This window comes from Aplidium turbinatum, chromosome 17 (genome assembly GCF_918807975.1).
Source record: "Aplidium turbinatum chromosome 17, kaAplTurb1.1, whole genome shotgun sequence".
Lineage (NCBI taxonomy): Eukaryota > Metazoa > Chordata > Ascidiacea > Aplousobranchia > Polyclinidae > Aplidium > Aplidium turbinatum.
The window spans coordinates 12,860,888-12,882,379 of NC_137488.1; the positions used below are offsets into that span (position 1 = coordinate 12,860,888).

At 38.8% G+C, this 21,492-nt stretch overlaps 1 protein-coding gene across 1 annotated transcript; it reads right to left on the reverse strand.

Moving 5' to 3' along the window:
• Window positions 1–2,512: 2,512 nt before the first annotated feature.
• LOC145786457 (ras-related protein Rab-10-like) lies at window positions 2,513–16,786 on the reverse strand. Its single transcript, XM_082598114.1, has 6 exons — window positions 16,665–16,786; window positions 14,691–14,751; window positions 14,376–14,514; window positions 9,440–9,529; window positions 5,680–5,781; window positions 2,513–4,364 (listed from the first exon to the last, which is right to left on the reverse strand). The coding sequence occupies exons 1-6, from the start codon at window positions 16,714–16,716 to the stop codon at window positions 4,260–4,262; spliced, it is 549 nt and encodes a 182-aa protein (XP_082454240.1). The 5' UTR covers window positions 16,717–16,786; the 3' UTR covers window positions 2,513–4,259.
• Window positions 16,787–21,492: the final 4,706 nt, after the last annotated feature.

The window sequence follows — 21,492 nt, forward strand, 5'->3', positions numbered from 1 at the left end:
AACCATGACATGCAAAAGTGGTAATGAAGATCGATGTCCTTGTTTTCCATCCACTTCAGGTTGGATGTAGCCTACCAACGGTGGAATGGTAACGGAAAACAACTTATTTTCTTATCCTTTTTTTTTCTTATCCACAATCATAAGTAGACCTAATCTGCTGATTGAAATCGTTGTTTGCTGATCCACAGATGAACTTTGCGCAAACATCTTCGATTAGGTTATATCTAATCAGACGGTTAGCTTAACCTGCCTTTTGAAAGATCCGCTGTTGGCACATTCAACCCTTAATTTAAACTTTTAACAACCGAGCTTAAACAAAAACTTTTTAAGTTTAAGTCGGATTCTTGTTCGTGTTCATAATCTACGTAGGAAAGAGCATGTACAACTATTTCAAACAGTTGTTTACTACTTTTTCATGATACCCGAAAATCGTTTTGTTGCCAACCCTATAAGCCTATCCTTTCGACTGCAGAATATCCAAGCCGAATAAAGTTTGCTTTAGTGACATAAGTGCTATCAGTTTGAACTGAAAGCTGTTGTTAAATGAGCCAGTTATGGTCAAACCACAAAATCATTTGTTGTCCAATTTACACAAAAACATAGTTGTCTGGTTGAGAGGTTTACGGGAACCAATGCAGGTTGATAAAAAACACAAACCAACAGATCTATCAACTTTTATGGATGTTATTTGTTGAGTCAATTATTAAGTTGAAATAGCCTATAAATCATATATTGCTGGCAGTGCCCAGCAGCTTTGCCTTTGGTGGGATTTTAAATTTTAAAATCTCTCTTCTTGAGACATGTGTGACGTGATGTCCAGATATTCGGATCAATAATGATTTTCTTACTACTGTATTTATTTTTGACACCGTTATTAGCGAACATCATGCACGTCCAAATCCGGTGTGGAGTTAGAACCCTTCTAGTTCGTGGGTTCTGGTTGCATTCCTAGGTTTGCTGCACACAGTTTTTAGGAAAGTGCATGTTCAATTATGTAAGTTCAAAAGCAGCTTGTGTTTTGGCCCGGACAGGCCAGTTAATAAATAACTAACTAGTAACTGCATAGTAGCCTACAATGCCGTACAAACTTAGCATAGAGTTGGATGAGGAAAGTTTAATAACTCCTCTATGCATTCTGCGTTTATGACGAGACAAATCAAATCTAAACCAAGCTGTCGATGTAGTCGTAAAATAGTATAGGAAGGTCTAGCTAGAACAAACAATGCAATGTATGCTTGACTGCTGGTTAGCCCATATATTAATTATTTATCACCTGTAAAAAACTTGTGACAAAATGTTATAGTACGACCTGTCAATAAATCGGCTGTTGACTTGCTAACAGTAAACATGTGATTAAAGACCAAATACGGTAACGAAAGACAATATTCAAATTAAAACGAAACCATAAAATGGTAGTCTACAACGGCATTGTCTTGTTTTAATTTAAATATTAAAATACGTTAAATTTTACGAGAATGCTGATTGTGTGATATGGAAGTAAATTATGGATTTGTTGTCAGAATAAAGTAAAAAAATCCAAACAAGAGTTTTTTTTAGACAAAACTCACTAAAAAAATACTTATTGCTCTTCAGGACTTTGTCTGCTGCAATGACAGGTAAATTAACAATATTCATACTAACCATCCCAGCCAGCAAAATCCGTTCTTTTTACATTGATTCAACGTCTACATAAAACTCTTATGCGTATGAAATGAGATTTGTCTGTAGCTATTTTGTAAAGTTTTAAACCTCACAGCAAACAGGATTTTCTGCTATCCTCACCAGGAGTTTATCAATTTACGATGACATAGACAATTTTTTCGAACTTCTCCAAACATGTGCTTCACAACACAAGAACTCTAACTGCAGCCTATAGGTTATATCAGCGGTTGCCAAAATTTTTCGTTGACTGAGCCCTTTGAAAACTCACACTCGCGGCGCCATAATGAATTCAAAATTTTGCAAATTTTTAAGTTATATTGAAAATGGTATTAAACTATAAAACCATGTTTGTTCAAAATGCAAAATACTGAAATCATTTAATGTGAGCAATGAGCTCGCTGCTCTATGCACATTTTATCAACGGCGGTCAATGTCAATCTTATTGGGGTACTTCGGCTTGATTACTGCTATCGCAGAAAAACCTGCTTTGCACAAACATGATGTTGCAAATGGCACATGGAAGAATGGAAACGAGAAACGACAATTAAAGAATTTCTTTCGGTTTAACGAGGTCATTCTTTCAGACGAGAACGAACTCGTGAAATATTATAGCATGCATGATCCAAGGGTTGGCGGGGTGTCCCCAAGGAGGGGAGATGTCCCCCGGTTAAGAACCACTGCTGTAGTCTGTTGTTTTGCATCTATAATTGCGGTGCTGTACGTATGTTGTTGTAATGTCGCAGAGCAAACATTGTTATTACAAAGGAGTGAAATTTGTTGCGAAGCAGATTTAATATGTAAAATATCTGTTACAAAGTCTCGAATTAAACTTTTGTTGGTCTAATACCAGCTGCATCTTTTGCACTGATGAAAGTACTAACTAATAAACAATCTTGTTCATTTTCGAATAAGGTGGGGCACAGGGTTTACGGATGTGACAGGGGTATTCCAAAGCCTTTAAAATTATCCAGAGTTGCATATGCGGTAGACAGTAATTTAATTAATTGTTTTATTTCTGATCATGCTATTCGTGTAACATAAGTATAAGTTAAACATGCAAAGCGAATATCATGAATTCGAAATAAAATATCTTGTTCATTTTGTTCAAACAACCAACTGGTAAGAATTAAAAAAGACTAAACGTCATCAATCGATGAATGTTGATATCTCTGTTGTGCCACGGCAGCCATCGAGGCTAGGTAACAGCGTGCATGGTGTTATCGTAGGCCTACTATATTTTCATCGCTTAAAAAGAGAACATATAGTACGGTAGCTCCGTGTTATTGCAATGAAGTAGGCAGTTCGATTTTGATAATTCAGTGCAAATGGGTAGAGAGTATTTTTTATCATCAGCATCGTATAATGACAGGGGCATTGAAGAATATACATTATTAGATCAGACGCCACCTTTATACTTAACATGCAACGAACAACCTAAAATGTAAACATTGAATAAGGAAGCAATACAAAGAATATATTAAGATTCCGTGTAATCTCAATGCTAAGTGTTCAATCTGTTTCATTAGATAAGTTGAACAGCTCTGCTTCAGGGTTTCCATTTTATTTTCTGCAGCGACGTAGGTAGAAATAACATTTTAGAGTGGCAAAAGCAACTAGTGGGAGCAAACTTTTTAATATTTGAAATAAAGAGTTTGTTTAAAAGTTTAGTTACTGTACTGAATGCAGCCAAACATTTATAAAACGCTATTGAACATGTAATACAATGTCATTAAAACGTTGTAATAGCATTAAAAATTTAGTTATGAGGAGCAAGATAAACTTACAGGGGAAGCTTCTCCTAAGCTCCCTCTGTGGTTATGTTCTTGCTGTTCTAGATGAAAGTTTCTCACACTTTTGCCGAATAGCATTTCTACTTTTACTCTGAAGGTAATTTTTCTTTGCCAACAGGTATTTAATATCATGGTTCACTTTCACAGCTTAAATGAACGTGATTTTCTTTCAATCTCGTATTCAATTTTAATATAACTAACAGTATTGCAATATAGGTAGTTAATTTTGTAATAACCAAACATTCTTGTCATCAACTCCATGCAGAGGCGTAGCAAGGGAAAGGGGGGAAAAGGGGCAATCGCTTTTTCTGAAATATTTTAAATAAACAATTCAACCAGGGTTACAGCATCTTTTGTCAGAGCTTTACTATTGATTTAGCCCGAAAGTATTCTCAGAATGCTCAATTTTAAGTTTTTTTTCAAAAGTCTTCGTAAGAGGCTCTTCAGATCCCTTCGCCATCGCCGATTCGTAGCCGCGCTCACTGACATGTGCAATAATATTGATTTTCCACAACCCCCCAAAAAAAAAGAAAAAATGGTGCTGGCTACACCCCTGACTTTATGGGTAGCTTCATATTTTATAAGAATCTAAAAAAGAGAGAAAGTATATCTGGCAGCATTACATCATCCACTGTGAAAAAGTTCAGACATTCCAACTCAGTAGCTAGACGTGTTTCAGTATACACTCATCTGGCACGAAAAACTGACAGAAATAAAGTTCAGAATTTTTTTTCAGTTTAAGGGTAACAATAGCTCTGTTTGAAATGAATCTTTCAAGAGCACATTGCATCTTTAATTGTCTTTTCATTACGTGCGGCAACAAATTTTGTTCGATTGAGTTTCTGAGACTGATCCTTTATTGAGAGAAATCGTTTCAGTGTCTTTGTCTTCTTCCCCACGTTGACTTAAATGCTGTAAAAGTATTTCGTATTATTAAAGGTACAACTTGCCCAAAATCGGCCACCAAATCCCATTGTGCAGCCTCCCGTGTAGCGTGTCCAAAGTTGCGTACGTACGACAAGTTTTACGTCAAATAAAGTTACCAATTTACCAAAAAAAAACTTTAAATCCTACTTTACTCTTATTGTGATCTTCACAAGGTTTTTATTCAAATAGAATTTGACTGGTTTTACATTTCTTTTAGATTTTCATAGGTTTGACAGAATATGTAAGCTACTTTTGTATTTATTGCCTACACCAGTTGTTCTCAAACTTGTTTCGGAGTGACGCACTGGAAAGAGTTTATTGAACTCGCGAAGCACTGATGACGTAGATGTACATTGATACAGTTAAATTGTTAGCTGTGTGTGAACCCACAGGACCAAATCTACACTCTGTATCCAAATTTAATGCTTTTCTGTCAATTTTGTTACTAAATAATAAAATTTTTGCCACCTCTAAAACATTTCTCACTTTTTTAATCAATATCTTGTTGATTACAGAGAGTGAGAAATTCTATATCAAATTTAATATCTCATTAAGGATAGACTCTCCGCCCCAGAGTCTCATACGACTAAGAAATATAATATCTGGTTGCAATCACAGACCTGGAAGTGCTGTGAGTGCTGCTAGACTGCTGATTAACGTTTGCATTTTTAAATCAAGCTTTGATCAACAATCTGCTGCCTTAAAAGAATAAAGTTGAATTTACATAACTTACAGTATAATAAATATAATTATCTTTTTTATTTGAAATTTTTTAAGTTGGGAAACCGAACCTTTGTGCGACACCCTTTGAAATGTCAAACAACGCACCAGAGCGTCGCGACGCACAGTTTCAGAACCACTGGCCTACACAATTAATGCGTCCGTTGGTGGTGCGACTGTGCTCGCTGAGCACAGTAACTTTCTAAGACATGTAATTAAAACAGCCTATTTAAAGGAGACACCGATAATATTTTCGGATAGTTAATCTGAATTTTTAACTAGCAAGTACAAAACAAGGATATATGACAAAAACAGGTGCTTGCAAGTTCAGTTGTCGTTATTTGGGTTTCTGAGTCCGAGAGTTTATGCTTTTACCGCTCCACATTATCGATGATTCCAGAAGACAGAAAGCATTTGAACTTTGCCCTTATCTTCTTAGACATACGGATTTTTGGCTCCATCCAGTGGGTGGTGATTGGTACAATCGTTGATGATGTGTTTTGTGACTAAGCTAAAACCTACATTTTGTAAACTAAATGCTATAATACAATAAAAAATACTTGATTCCAACCACTTTTACCTTTTTAACAATTTCATCCAATAATTTCAAAAAAGAATATTCAATATTTATGTTGTCTTTTGCACTTGTCTCGCTGAAGAACATACCGTGCTTTTTAGCCAGCTGCAAAATATGTACAGTACGTTAAATACTAGGCTAAGTTGATTTTGTTTTCATCAGCACGTTATTTCATCAGTATTTTTTTACAGTACGTTAAATTCTGAGTTGATTTTCGTTTTCGTCAGTCGTAAAGCTTTTTCTGGTCTCATTAATATAAATGATGCAGTAGACGTTGATGTCGCTCAGTGGTTACGCGCCCGAATCAAAATCAATTGGCGCTGGTTCGGCTCTCGGGATGTGCGCTTGAGCAACGCATTTCAGGACTGCTATGTATTCAGCGGCACCTAGTGAATGGAATAGTTCCCCAGCAACAAAACTTTAACAACCATCGGAAACATTAATTTGAGAATCTCGGTGACCGGGCCTGCGTCAGTGGTTCAAAGCCTCTACAAGTATGCGAAACTGCCACGATTAAGCTCTCAAAGAAGTTTTCCTAGGCCGAGGATAAAGATCAAATCAATCAATCAAATCTCAGTTCCGGTTTCTTGATGTTACGGGTTACACAAGGATCCTACATTTTAGGATGCAACTGAACGATTGAACATCACAAGGAAATAAAATCAGCTAGGTTTGGGAACTTGTATAAGTTGTTGATAAAGCTTTCGCCACTGTAAAAACGGCTTCTTCATTATCTTATTCAAATAGGATATATTAAGGGTTTCTGAGCTGTCAAAAGTAGACAGCTTTTTATAATTGTTAATCAAAGACCCTAATACAATCGGAAATACTATTACATGTATAGAAATTTAATGACATAAACATTAGTTAAGTCTTTTTTGATTTCGAGAGAAAAATTCATCACGTTCAAAACGATTTGTCAAATATTCAGGCTTGCAAATGTTCAGCAGTATTTCCTCTGTCCTTCTGCCCCGAGCCAAGGTATCTTGGGGTGACACTAGACCGATCGCTCACATACCGCCACCATTTGGTGTCAGTGCGCAAGAAACTGACATCCCGCGCTGCACTACTGAAGCGCCTGGCAGGCTCTAGCTGGGGGGCAAGGGCTGACACTTTGCGAATAGCAGCCTTAGCCCTTGTCTACTCTTCTGCAGAGTACTGTGCACCTGTCAGGTGCTGCAGTGCTCACTGCCACAACATCGACACTGCCATAAACAGCGCCCTGCGCACAGTGACCGGATGCCTGCGTCCCACACCATTGGACAATCTCCCCATTCTCGCTGGCATCCAACCTGCTGAGCTTCGTCGCGAAGAAGCCACTCTGTCCCTCGGTCGACGGGCACTGGAGCCTAACCATCTTCTCCACCACAAGATCTCTGCCTTCCCAAACGAGCACCCCCGCTGACTGAAATCAAGACACCCATTCGTGCCAGCCGCTCGGCTTCTGATCAACGAAGCTGATGAACAAGACATCTCTGTGGCTACTTGGGCGGACCATAAATGGAATTCTGAATGGAGGTCAAGCACCACCAGACTCCATTCATTCATCCCCGACGCCGACACACGCCCTATCGGCCTGACACTACAGAGACAGGCATGGGTGCGCCTCAACCGTCTTCGTACGGGCGTCGGGCTTTTCCGCTCAACCATGCACCAATGGGGAATGGCCTCTTCCTCCTCCTGTGAATGTGATGCCGAGGAACAGACCGCAGACCACATCATCAATGACTGTACCATCTTCAAGCCACCTAACGGAGTGGAAGGTCTGCGCGTCATGGATGATGAAACTAAAGACTGGCTGCTCTCTAGCAGCCTTCCAGTGTAGTCCGGGAACATCGTGAATCTGGGGTGGTAAAAGGATAGACCCTCGGCCCCAGAAGCTCAGACGACGACGAGCAGTATTTCGATGCAATTTTTTTTAATTTGGTTCGAATAGGCTTTTTAAGTTTGATAAAAATGAAATCGCTTCAAGCGTAGTCTTGTTATTTAGACTTTTTTCCGCAATCTGAGTTGTCAAAATCTATCCTTAAATGAAAGAAAGAGTTCTATATACTCCGCGATAACGTTTATCACCTTGCATCACGACACATGTTGTCTCACTATAGAGTATTTTAAACGATCCTTGCGTATCCTACTCAGCGAACAATCCAGTGATTTTTACATTGATTCAACGTCTGCAGGTGTTGAGTCAATGTAAAAAGATTGATTTGCTGATTTGGTGTAAAGGGATCAAGACCTGCCACTAAGGAAGATGAATGGATGGAAAGAGCTGCCTTAGCGGGTGCATGCTGATGTGTGCAAACGTTTTCTCTCAAGCAAGACACATACCCAATGAGGATATGCGGTGGAGGATGCTGTGTAATTTGTGTTTCTTTGAGGAGGCGCTGAAATATGATTTTTGAAATTTGCAAGCTCCATTTGGAGCAGTAGTGAATTATGTTTACAAGCATGGCGTTTACTCCTACAACATTGTGTCGGCGTTCATCGAACCCCAACTAAAACTGCACTATATGCAAAGATATTTAAAAAAAAAACGAAATGGATTGTTCAATACTGCAATGAAATGAAACTCCACGGTGCATGCGCTTGATTGCGTGCACGCATTGTAATGTTAATGTGTCTTTTGTAATGGTAGCGATCTGACAGATTCTTAATTTTGCTTTAGAAGAAATGACCAACAAAAAATTTTCTCGGCTTTTCCTGCAAGCCTGTTTTCAATCGGCCGTCACCGTCTTGTGGACAGCATTTGATGTGGAACTAGTGTGGTAAAGTAGGTCAGAATAGTTCACTGCCAATTTTCTTGCTTTTACAGTCATCGGTCTACTGTATACAATGTTTGATAGACCATATAGCGTAGTATTTCTCACTTTTTTGGCCTCAAGAAGTTTTGTTTGAAATTTATACAACGCCACACAGTAGCGTAGCCAGGATTTTTGAAAGGGGGGGTTTTAAGAAGCCAGCGGCGGGGGGTCTGGGGGCCTCCTCTAGAAAATTTTGAAAAATTACTTTGAATTTGGTGCATTCTGAGAGCATTTTCAACAAAAATGTGGGTATGAATATTCCTATAAAATGGTGCTGTCCGGTGGCATAGCAAAAGGATAAGATCATGTTTTCTTTGGCATTTTTCAGAAATAAAGCTAAGTCTCTATGTTTTCTTGTTGCTAATTTCTGGCTGAGATGTTTGAATGTTTGGTATTGGAAAAACTCGCTCGTTTAATGCAATTTTGTTTAAAATTAGGCAATTTTTTCTTTTTACTGAAAGCATCATTCTGAAACATAAAGAGACTGAAAGCATCATTCTCAATATCGTGAACCCCCAACCCCCCCCCTCCCTTGGCTATGCCACTGACGCCACATCCACAATCTAAACTATGCTCCTTGGCGCTGTACGTGTACATGACGATGATGGTAAAATAACGCGATACTTTCAGTCATAATGTTCAGTAAAATAGATTGTTCAGCGAGTTTTGAATTCATTCAAATTTTCAGCTTCCTTTACATTACAAATAGGTAAATAATTCCAGCAACTGGCCGGAAATAACTGATTTTGTTTACTACGCGAAAGCATGCGTAAAAATAGTTAGCAGCAAATGCTAAAAATGGAAAAACAAAGAATAGGCTATATTAGCCTATTACCTGTGTATTTAATCTCCATAATTAAGACTGTAGGATATGTTTTATTGCATCCCAATGTTTGTGACAGTTTTAATACTTTTTGGTGAAGTGTTTCCATAACTTATTTTATAAAAGTTAGCTTCTTCACCTTTTCTCCTTCAATTCTTTCCACTTCTCGTTTATCTTCCAAGTCGCATTTGTTACCAACCAACATCTTATCAATATCTGATCCAGCCCACTGTAATTTAAAACAACGTTTAATGAGGTAGGTGTGTGGTACAAGTAGCACCTTTGAACCCTGGGCAGTCGCCATGGATTGTTACACCATAGGTCTCGGGGAACACTGGTCTTGATCACACACCAAACTAACAAGTGGGTCCACGTCCCACCTCATGGGCAACAACCTCGACTGGTTGGCTAAAACTTGTTAGAAATCCTGCTGCCTTGCAGGAAATACTTTTTTTAAGTAAAGGCTAGGCCCACCGCCAATAACTGTGGTTAGCGTCAGGAAGGGCATCCGGCTGGAAAATCTATGCTCCAAAATATTATTTAAATGCAGCAAAAGCTAGAAATGGCCCCTAGTCCCCAGCAGCCCTTAGATGGGCAAGGGGTGCGAAGAATCTCTGGGTTCCGAGAAAACAAAAAAACATTGAAAAAAGATTATGGTGTTAGAATCGGATGCTGAAATGTGGGAAGTTTGTGTGGTGAAGGAACTGAAATATGTGAAGAACTAAGAAAAAGAAGGGTGGATATATGTTGCCTAGAAGCAGTAAGATGGAGGGGACAGTCAGCGCGGTTTTTAGGTGCCAATGGGAGGAGATATAAGTTATGGTGGTCAGGAAATAACACGGGAATCGGTGGTGTTGGTTTCTTGGTAAAAGAGGAATTGTGTGAGAAAGTAATAGAAGTTAGAAGAAGGAGTGACAGAGTGATGACAATGGTACTTGCTTTTGAAGAGGAGATAGTGAGGCTAATCTGTGCATATGCACCTCAAAGTGGTAGGGATTACTTAGAAAAGGAAAGTTTTTATGATGTTTTGGCAGAGGAATGGGATTTACGGAGTTCAAAAGAGTTGGTGTTTGGATTAGGAGATTTTAATGGACATGTTGGAAAACAAGCAAATGGGTTCGAGGGCATTCATGGAGGGTATGGTTTTGGGGAGAGAAACATGGAAGGAAGAATGCTACTTGAATTTTGTGATGAAAGAAAACTTTGTATTGCCAACACATGGTTTAAAAAGAAAGAGAAAAGGAAGGTGACTTACAGCTCAGGAGGACATGAGTCGGAAATTGATTTTATTGTGGTTGGGCAGGAACAGAGAAAGTACTTGAAGAATGTGAAAGTAATTCCGTGGGAGTTGCAGCATAGTAGGAACTTAAATATGTAGGAGACTTAAATATAGTAGGAGACTTAAATCTGAAAAAAGTGAAAAAAGTTGTGAAGAAAGAACGAGTTTTTGTGAGAAATGTGTGGAAACTGGAGGAAAAAGAAACGAGAATTAAGTTTGTGAAAAGAGCAAAAGAGCTGGTAAACATGAGTGCGCAGGACTTGTGGGCTTCATTTCAGAAAGGTGTCCTAGCAGCATGTGATGAAGTATGTGGGAAAAAGAAAGTGAGGAGAGATCGTGGAGACACATGGTGGTGGGATGAAGAGGTGAAGCATGCGATTTCACAGAAAAGAGATGCATACAAGCAGTGGCGCAAAAATGGGTCAGAAGAGAATAAAAAGAAGTATAAGAGTATGAAAAAGAAGGCAAAGAGGGTTGTTGCAAGAGCTATGAAGAATGGTGCTGAGGAGGAACTTAATAAAATGGGGGAAAGCCAAAACAAAGTATTCAGACTCATAAAGCAAATGAAAAAGGATGGGAAAGATATTGTAGGGGGAAGATGTATAAGGAGTGGAGATGGAAAGTTGCATTTCAGCCCGGAAAGCAGAGGAGAAGTGTGGAAGGAACATATGGAAAATGTTATGAATAAGGAGAATGTATGGGATCATATGACAGAGGTTGATCTGGTGGAGGGTCCAGTGGGAAAGGTGACTCGTGATGAAGTGGTGGAGGCAATGGGGCAAATGAAACTGCATAAAGCAGCCGGTCCATCAGAAGTGAGCGTAGAGATGATAAAAGCAAGTGGAGAGTTGGGAATTGAAGTAATGCTACAACTTAGCCAAAGGGTATTAGATGGAGAGGGAATGCCGGAGGAGTGGAAAGCATAGTACTGTTGTTCCACTGTTCAAGAGAAAAGGGGATGTGAGAAGTTGCAGTGCATATAGAGGTGTAAAACTACTAGAGCATGGAATGAAAATTGTGGAGCGAATACTAGAAAAGAGGTTGAGAACACTGGTGAAATTAAATGATATGCAGTTTGGATTTATGCCAGGAAAAGGTACAGTGGTTGCTATGTTTATATTGAGAAGAATGCAGGAGGAACACCGAGAGAAGCAGAGAAAACTATATCCGTTTGTGGGAAAAGATTCTAAAACGTTTGCTCGCAAAATCGGACAGTTTATGAAAAGTAAATTTGATGTGGACGTTTTTCCTGTTTATAAAACATTCAAAATCAGTTCGTATTTTCAACTGAAGTCCCAGACGCCTTCGCCTCTCTGTTCAAATGTCGTATACAGTTTTACATGTCCGTGTGATTCGGCAGTGACATACATCGGTATGTCCACCAGACATTTGACCACGAGAGTACGGGAGCATTTGAACTTTAGAGACTTAAAGAAAAGTGCCATCAAAGACCATATTATGGAGTGTTCCTTTTGCACAAATCGAAAATTCTCTGCTGACTCATTTAAAATTTTACGCAAAGGCAAATCCCAATTTGACACAAAAATTCAGGAATCGCTATTAATCAAACGCTACAACCCAAATTTAAACAAACAATTATTTGCTGGCGGCGCGTCCATTCTACTAAACATTTACTAAGTTAGATGGATCACGTTCCCTGTGGTGCTAATTCGTTTGTAGTCATGTTGGTTGCCTTTTTCTAATGTAATTTTGTTTTTCGTCCGTCTGTTTGTTTTCCACACTATTGCTTTTAACCGCTGCGTATTTCTTGATGCTTACAATTAGTTAGCTAGTTACCTTCAAGAAGTTGAAATTTATTGCATTTTATCAATATTTTCAGATTCCTGATGAGGGCTTAGGTTAAGCCGAAAACGTTTGAATGTTAAACTATTTTGTAAATATGTAAAAAAATATATACTGTTGTAATGCTCAACCCTGTGGTATTGTTGTGTCTTGCCTGCCTTTGGTATAAAAAAACAAACTCTCTCCCGAAACTATAAAACTATATATGTGTTTCGTCGACTTAGAAAAGGCATTTGACAGAGTACCAAGGAAAGTGATGGAGTGGGCAATGAGGAAAAGAGGTATACCAGAGGTATTAGTGAGAGCTGTGATGTCTATGTATGAGGATGCAAGAACAAAAGTGAGAGTTGGATCAAATTATTCAAACGAGTTTTTTGTGAAGGTTGGTGTACACCAAGGATCAGTTTTGTCACCTCTGATATTTGCTATTGTGGTTGACGTTGTAACTGAAGGAGTGAGGGAGGGCTTATTGAGTGAAATTTTGTATGCAGACGACCTGGTCTTGACAAGTAATAGTATGGAGGGACTGGAGAGAAAGTTTGAGAAATGGAAAGAAGCATTTGAAACCAAGGGTATGAAGGTGAATCTTGAAAAAACAAAAGTGATGGTGAGTGGAGCAGAAGGAACAGTTGTTGAGAGCAAAGTAGATCCCTGTGGAATATGTGGCAAGAGAGTGATGAGAAATTCAATGCAATGCAAGGATTGTGGAAAGTGGGTACATGCAAGATGTGCTAATGTCAAGAGAGCCGCAACAAGATTGGCGAAGTGTTTTGTTTGTGGGAAATGCAGTAAAGGAAGGAATGAAGTGGAAGGCCATGATGATGAGTTCTGCCATGGCATCGAAACAGTGACAGACTTCTGTTATCTCGGTGATCGGATAGATGGAAGTGGTGGATGTGAAGCAGCGGTGACAACAAGGGCAAGATTGGGCTGGGCAAAGTTCAGGGAATGTGGGGAAATGTTGTATGGCAGAAAATTTTCACTAAGGATGAAAGGAAAAGTATATCGGAGCTGTGTGCGGCCTGCAATGCTATATGGTAGCGAGACATGGGTATTGAGAGAGAGTGAACTAGCAATCCTGAGAAGAACAGAAAGGTCAATGGTGAGAGCAATGTGTGGGGTGAAAACGAGAAGGGAAAAAAGGACTGAAGAATTGTTGGATATGCTAGAGATGAGAGAGACCATAGACCAAATTGCAAGGGCAAATGGAGTAAGATGGTATGGACATGTGATAAGGAGGGAGGAAGGAAGTTTTCTTAGAAAGGCACTAGATCTAAAGGTGGATGGGAAGAGGAAACGCGGTCGTCCAAGAAGAACGTGGAAACAACAAGTGAAGGATGAATTTAAAAAAGTCGGACTGAAGGAGGAAGATGCAAGGGACAGGGTGAAATGGAGAAAAGGGATAAAAACAATTGCTGCGCGGAAACAATCGGCCACCCCCACTAGTGGGGAACAAACCGACGATGGATTATGATGATGATGTTTACGCTAATTTAAAGTTGTAGGCAGTAGCCTTGGCAAGGACACCCAGGGATGCTTTTGGGCCTAGGCCAGAGTAGATTTTAGGGCTCCGTAAAATTTCCAAACGGCCCAAGAACTTGAAGCATTCTTTGGATATCGTGCATTCTTCATAGAAGTTTTAGGTTTGGTGGTCGTGCTTAATTTACTTTCATCTACGTAACCTTTAAATCTGCATCGCATGCACGTTTTAAACTTCTGTGGTTTTGCCACCTTTTTTTGTTGGTTTTGTTCCCGTACACTATTTGTAACTTTATCATTGCTGTTGCTTTCCGACAAAAAAATTAAATTGAATTAAAGGGTTTGAAAAGGGACCCGAAGATGTCATTGGTAGCCTATTGGTACTTGGTCCAAATTATCCTTTCAAGTGCTCTGGTTAGCCTATATACAGTACACATCTTCAAGTTAGGGTAAATAACCTTAGGGTACCTAATACTGACTAATTTTTTGCTATGTCATGAGAGAAGTGACCTACCCGTGCTATGTTGGTTATCCAGCTGGAAATATGATCATACGACTTTCGATTGGTGATGTCGTATACAATAAGAACTCCCTTAGCTCCTCGGTAATAAGCTGTTGTAATGGAGCGAAATTTTTCTTGGCCTGCCGTATCCCTGGTAGAGTTGTATCAAAACATCATGTAGTCAAATTGCAAGTGGACTGCTGTCAGACCGCACACTTTATAAATTTCTATTTTTGCTTTTTCAAATCAAATTCAGAAATTTCACTTTGTTTTTTCAATATTCACTGCATGTCTGTTCAACACATTAATGGTCTACTAAATGCTTACCATATCTGGACTTTTACGAGCTTGTTTTGGACCTTTTGCATCCTTATTTTGAAATCTATTCCTATAACAGTAGAAAAAAGATCATGCAAAGCAAGTAGGCTAACTAGCCTGCAATTACTGTAGTTTGAATTCGGTCTTAATTTCAATACATTGGAGCCCGACGAAGTTTTAATTTTGAAATCTAAAAGTTTATTACTTGTTAATGATGAGATTTGGCACAATTTTTTAGCTTATCTTTTATTTGAACACTCCAGTCGATGTCGCGTCGTAAAAGAAGTAAAAATGTAATTATTGTTAAAAATCAAATCATATTCAATAGCCTATATTTAAAAAGATCAGAACTGCCATTGTAGTCTTGGCTTACCTGCTGAAAATAATGAAACACCACCTAGTCGAAAATCAAGCAAAGAATAGCCTAGCGCTCTAGCCTGCAAAAGCTTAGAATCTAAGCTTTCGCAGAGGTGTGCAACCTTTGTTACAGGAGGGCCAGATATAAATAATTGGGTGAAACCGCGGGCCGCACGTTTATTTAACATATGATTTCTAGTAGTTGCAGGCACAAAAGAGTAGTTTTTCTTGTTATTCATGTTATTCTTATATTAGGGGTTATCTCCTTCCAGAAATAATAAGTTAGGACGCATAAATTTCTGAAGAAAACTGCTATTCAAATTTATTGTCACACTGTCTTTAAACGAGCTCAGTAAGAAGTTTGCAGCTGGCTTCTTTTCCTGACGGCTTTTTCCTAATTTACTTTAATGGAAGTGATCGCAATTCGAAGTCCATTTTTCAAGTGTTGGTCTGTCAGAACCGATCAATAGGGAGATTTCATGACGCCCGTTTTAGAAAAAAATGTTCGCACAAATACGTTGAGCCAAAAAGTGCCATTTTTGAAGCCATGGATTTTTGAAATGTGGAAAGTCATCTTAGTTGAAATGTTTTCGGTAAAAATCGCCAAGATTCATTTTTAAATACTTTGCTTTCAAATCCTTTTTTTCTTGAAGGTCAATCAGTTCAAATTGGATATCAGCTGGTGCTTTGTCAATGTCCGTGTTGAATGGTGAAGAGATTATATCAAACAAATGTTCATGAGATTTGAAGTCCTTGAAACGAGCCAAAAATTCATACAACAATTTTTCAAATTTAGTTTTCTTCTCCGGATGCATTCCATAGTCTCTCAAAGTTGGAAAGTGGAACAGATGTCCTGTCTGTATGTAAGCTTCCAAAGTCGTACTTTGTTCATAATGCCTTTTATGTGACCATACATTTTTAGAAATAATTGATTAAACTACCATTCAACGTTTTATAGGCAGAGAAAACTTTTTCTCGAACCGTAGAAAATTTCATGATCAGATCACCGCTTCAATGCGTGATGGAAAGCTACAGATAAATCTGCATCTGGCATTACAGCGTGCAAAAAACAGTGTTGCAGAACGCGTTTTCGAATATTAAATTCTCATCAGTGCAACTACGTTTATGAACGCAATAACAACGGTTAACTTTAAACTCAATACAATACATTACAAACATTATAAGGACATATTCTCAGTGTTCAATTGAATATTAATAAATCCAGAGACATCAGAATAGAAAATTAAATACAATGGATTGGCGGTGGCCGGTGGGAGACTTCTAAAATGGTTAACAGAAGGTGCGAAATCTACAATATTCCACTCCACAATGAATTGTTCAAATGTACCAGACTAAACTAAATTACCGTATAAACATGTTTCGCGGGCCGCACACAATTCAAAATTGGCACATCTTCGCGGGCCACATAATTTTTCTTCGCGGGCCACATTTGGCCCGCGGGCCGCACGTTGCACACCCCTGGCTTAGATGAATAGACAAAGCGACAAGGAAACAAAAGAGCCACTAAATCAAAACATTGACTTTTTGCTCTTGAATTTCTGTGAAGGCAATTAGTAGGTTTAATCAAAATATAATATTAGAGGTAATTATTTTTTGAAAACTTACCAATTGTTGCAAGGAAGTTGTAGGAAAACTCATCATCAGTAAATCGCCTCATCACGCATGTCTTACCTACATTTGTGTCTCCAATTATAACAAGTTTAGTCACAAAATCTGCTCTTCGCTTACCTCCATCCGTAGCCATGTTATTTCTGCAAAAAAAAATAAAATACGGCTGTGCGTAGTAACCGGCTGTGCGTAGTTGCCTATAACCTTGCACTGCAACGTTATAGGCAAAATTCTTTCTCTCAATCTACATTACAACGTAACAAACTGCTAAAAAAATTAATCCCAGCAAACCCTCGATAACTTGTCTGTGGACGCTTGACCGCTTACTTCTTGTGCACAAAGCAGCAACAAAGGTGCAAGTGCAACGTAGGCTATGGCAAGTTACTTGTACAGTTGTTATTTATATAAACCTCTTCATCAGATTACATACCAAACTGCTTGTTTAACAAGAAAATGACAATACTTTAAAGGTCATTTTAAGCTAGCCTAACTGCACTAAACCACTTGTCTTCTAACCTACATGTTGGGTTAATTGGAGCAACACGACGACTCATTTAAGCAGAAGCAATGCATTAAAATGATTTATGATATCAAACGCCGTGAAGTTTTCAAACGCCGTGATTGTTCAAATAAACCTTGTTGTAGAATCCTTCTGCAATCTCAGTGTGGGCTATCTGATTGCAACCATGGTTTTAGTCAGACGTAAAAATTAAAAAAGCTTTCAGAGACCCATCAAATACTCACAATGGCTAATGTCTTCTTTATGTAAAACAATTCTTAAATTGTTATCAAAATGCTACACGCAGCAACAACAATGGCCGTGCAGAAAGGTACCAGCTTTTTCAGTGGTTAAAAATTAAACTGGTTATTTATCGTCTCACAGAATTGACAGAATAAGAGAGCAAAAGGTCAACACAAGTGTCAAGTTATTCAACCTGACTTTTTGCGTACCCTAAACAATAAAACATGTATAGCATGTAAAGTGTATTGGAATAGTCATGTAAATTTACTTCTAACACCATGTGGAACAAATCAACGCAGTTGTGTTAGGCTATAGGCTACTCAGTTGATTCAAGTAGGCTATTTTGTGACTGTCCGAATTAAGGAAGTTTGTAACCAAATTTTTTTCCTTTTTACTTCAAAAGAAAATAGCCTAAGTTTAGCATTGCTGTGCATTTTAAAAGCAAAATTTGGCCATTTATTTAGACATAGGTGAGTTAGCCTACTACTCAGTTCAAAAATATCTCAAAATTTAGAAATATTTTGGTTCCACCAAAAAATTTTTTTACCAACTAGGCCTACCAATTGTGGTCGAAGTGGAGGTTTTTTTTTAATAAGTTTTATTAATTGATGAAGCGAATCTTTATCGCCGTAGCCTACTGAATCAACACGGTTTGAAAAGCTAAAACGAGAACAGACATAAAAACTGAATTTTGGGCATTCCAGTCAAAGCAATCACCAACTGTGACGTCTGCAATAGAAGTTGTAGTTAATTCAGATTCACGTCGAACGATGAAGAATAAAAAAATAAGATAGGCTTCGTATAGGTGTTGGGGAAAAGGTTTAACCCCTTCTATCAGCATATGCCACTGATCACTTGGGTATCAGCTTACGTTCCGCCTCATGTATTTTGTCATGAGTTTACAAACGGCACGATTATGGGCTTTGTTTGCTGTTGCAAGATTGATCAAAGGTCGTTTTTACACTTTCTTTATTGAAATGTTGAATTCAAACAACTGTTAGATTCAATTAACGAAGACTAATTTATACTAAACACAAAACATAGGCTTAGATTTTTGGAAATTCGGATGTTTACAATAAGTAGCCTATGGTTTCTCGGTGGAAACGTTATATGAAGTGGCGGGTTATTGTAAGTTGTGTAAACTGACTGCTACGCAATCAAGAACTGGCTGAGAATGAACGAGCCTTTCATGAAACAGGCAATGAAGCGTGACCAAAGAGACACGCATTCGTAGCTACAAAAAGCTCACAACCAGACGTAACATTTTAGTTGATGAGTTGAAGTTTTTTACTTTCAGCAGTAGTTATGGCTATATTATGACCTCACTGCCACCAGGGTGCAATATTATTTTGCAAGGATGTATTAATTATGCTAACTCGATAAATATGCTCCCTGAGGGCATTAATACATAATACAATTCTATTTTGCTGTCAGAGAACACAGTTAAGCAGCAATCCGTGTGGCTTGTGACCAACTGGTTTCATGTCTTGTGGAAACGTTCGTTGGCTTAACTTCAACATCAACTCAGCATAGAAAAACCAGTTAAAAGACAGTTGTTCAACAACAAAGACTATGTTACTTTTTGCAGGATTGGTGAGCCGCTCGTAAGTAGAATAAGGAAAGAAAATATCTTTAATCGACTTTGCACTTTGACAACAGACTCTATTTGTCTGCTAAGTTGCAAGTTGTGAGGCGGTAGGCCTACATTGACCAACTAAGTCGACTGTATCAAGGTAAGGCTGCACTGCGCGTGGCGTGATGAAATCCTGACTACTACGCTATAGTATACCAGATAAGGAGTATGGTACAAGTATGGTACACTATGATAGCCCACAAGTGTAGGTTAAGCACAGCTACTTACTACTTCAATGACACTTAAAACATAGCTTGTTTTTATGTATAGCCATTGGCCAGACAGCAAAACATCTCTCCTGTGCATTGATTTAACATCCGGAGACGTTGAATCAGTGCACTGTATGACGTAAACTATTCCAGAAAAAAACGCATATATAGTATCGCAGTCTGGTATAAAATTCGATATCTGGTGAATGGTGTTTTGAGCGGTAAGTTTGTGGCAAGAGTTGTTAGCTGTTCATTGGAGCCAGAGTGGGAAAAAGTGCTATGAATAATCTTCACTAAAAGTTAATAAGGGTCCATAGATCTGTCTTCTGAGAACATTCATCAAAAATTACAGTTTACAACGGACCCATATTCACCTTGTGGTGTCTGCCGTAGGTCCGGAATTTCTAACCAGTGTTGCTATTGGATTGTAATATTGTTTTAGTACGCTGCCTACGGTTGTTTACCACAACAATTTGTATAAGGCAGCTACAGCGCACATTGTCGTTTATTAACTATTAGGTGGTTTTAGGGCTACAAACCTGGTTTGAAGGAGCAGTGCCGGTCTTTGGGGTGTGCAAACCTTGCGATCGCACAGGGCCCGCAAATTAGAGGGCCCGCAATTTACTCAGAAAATGCAGTAATTTTGTCATTTCCAATGGAAAAATTCAACAAGCGAATTCAACAAAGGAATTAGCAACAAGAAAACATAGAGACTCAACGGGTGCAACCTATTTCGTCCCCTGAACATTTCGCACCGTGAAAAGATCAAGAAAAAAAAAACAACAGAGCCGAAGTAGCTGATCGGAGTTGCCGCAAACATTTCAAAACTTCTCTCAATCTTTTCAGGGGACGAAATAGGTCGAAATTTGAGTTTGTTACTCCGATTTCAAGGTACGAAATCGGGGTACGAATTTTTCAGGGGACAAAATAGGTTGCATCCAGACTCAACATAGAGACATAGCTTTATTTCCGAAAAATGCCAAAGAAAGCATGATCTTATCCTTTTGCTATGCCACCGGACAGCACCATTTTACAGTAATATTCATACCCAAATTTTTGTTGAACATGGTCTCAGAATGCCCCAAATTCAAAGTAATTTTTCACAATTTTCTGGGGGTGGCCCCCCAGACCCCCCGCCGCTGGGTGTTCTTCCGCCGACCGTCAAACCACCCCCATCCCCTTTCAATATGTCTAGCTACACTACTGAATTGGATCATTGTCATTGGGGCCCGCAAAGCATATTCCGCACAGGGCCCGAAATACCCTAAGACCGGCACTGGAAGGAGGCTCCAAACCGCCTGCCCAACAACTACCACTGATTGGAGTGCACTGAAGTTGCCTAATGTCGAAAATCAAACAAATAAATCAATTACATCAGCTTTTTTTTCTGATTGCAACGTAAAAAGTGCTGATTCAAAATGATTTCTATGAGCTTTTTTGGGTTTGAATGGGACAGAAAAGGTTTAGTTTTGCTGGGTATCGCTATACTCAAAGAATGCTTTGTAGAACAAAAGTTTTGGTTATAAACACCATGTAGTGTAGTGTACCTTGCCAAGCACCAGCATGCGCTAGAAAACGCTGAACGGACGCACAGAAGAAGCCTATTTGTGAGATACAACACAGGAAACTAAGCAATGCATAGTTGTCGGTAAATAGTCACGAAGTTTACATATCACAATAAAATAACATCAAAGCTTAAGAGGAACAATTGCAGACGGCTACAAGTATGCGTATATGCAGCAACATATGCATCGTACTTTGGGACAACGCCGCGTAAGAAGTATTAAATGTTATTGCAATGTGTAGCAGTTTCTTTGATGTTTGTTATCTCTAGTTATAGTATAAACCAATAAACGTGGCGGAGTTTCGAAAAGTTTCCCGTTATCATAGCAACATGGTGCATATCATGTGCAACTAGAAGGCAGCGGAGTTGCATGTTTACACTATAAATTTAGCCTACTAGTTTATCGCTAATAGCCTATCCCCAACTTAATCGCGTTTGTTAGTATTCCATTGTTCACTGTTGGTGAAGTTATGTTTCTGTTCGCAGTTTCAGTTTATGCAGGTTGTTGTGAAGATGTTGGTTTAGCTGGTTTGATGTTAACTTTGAATTGTATTGTAGTGTGGATATGTATTTTGCAGATTTGAGTTTTAAGTTGTTGTAAGAGCAGTGGCGCCGGCAGGGGGGGGGCAGGCGGGGCAGCTGCCCCCCAATGTTTTGGGCATCATCTTTTTAATTTT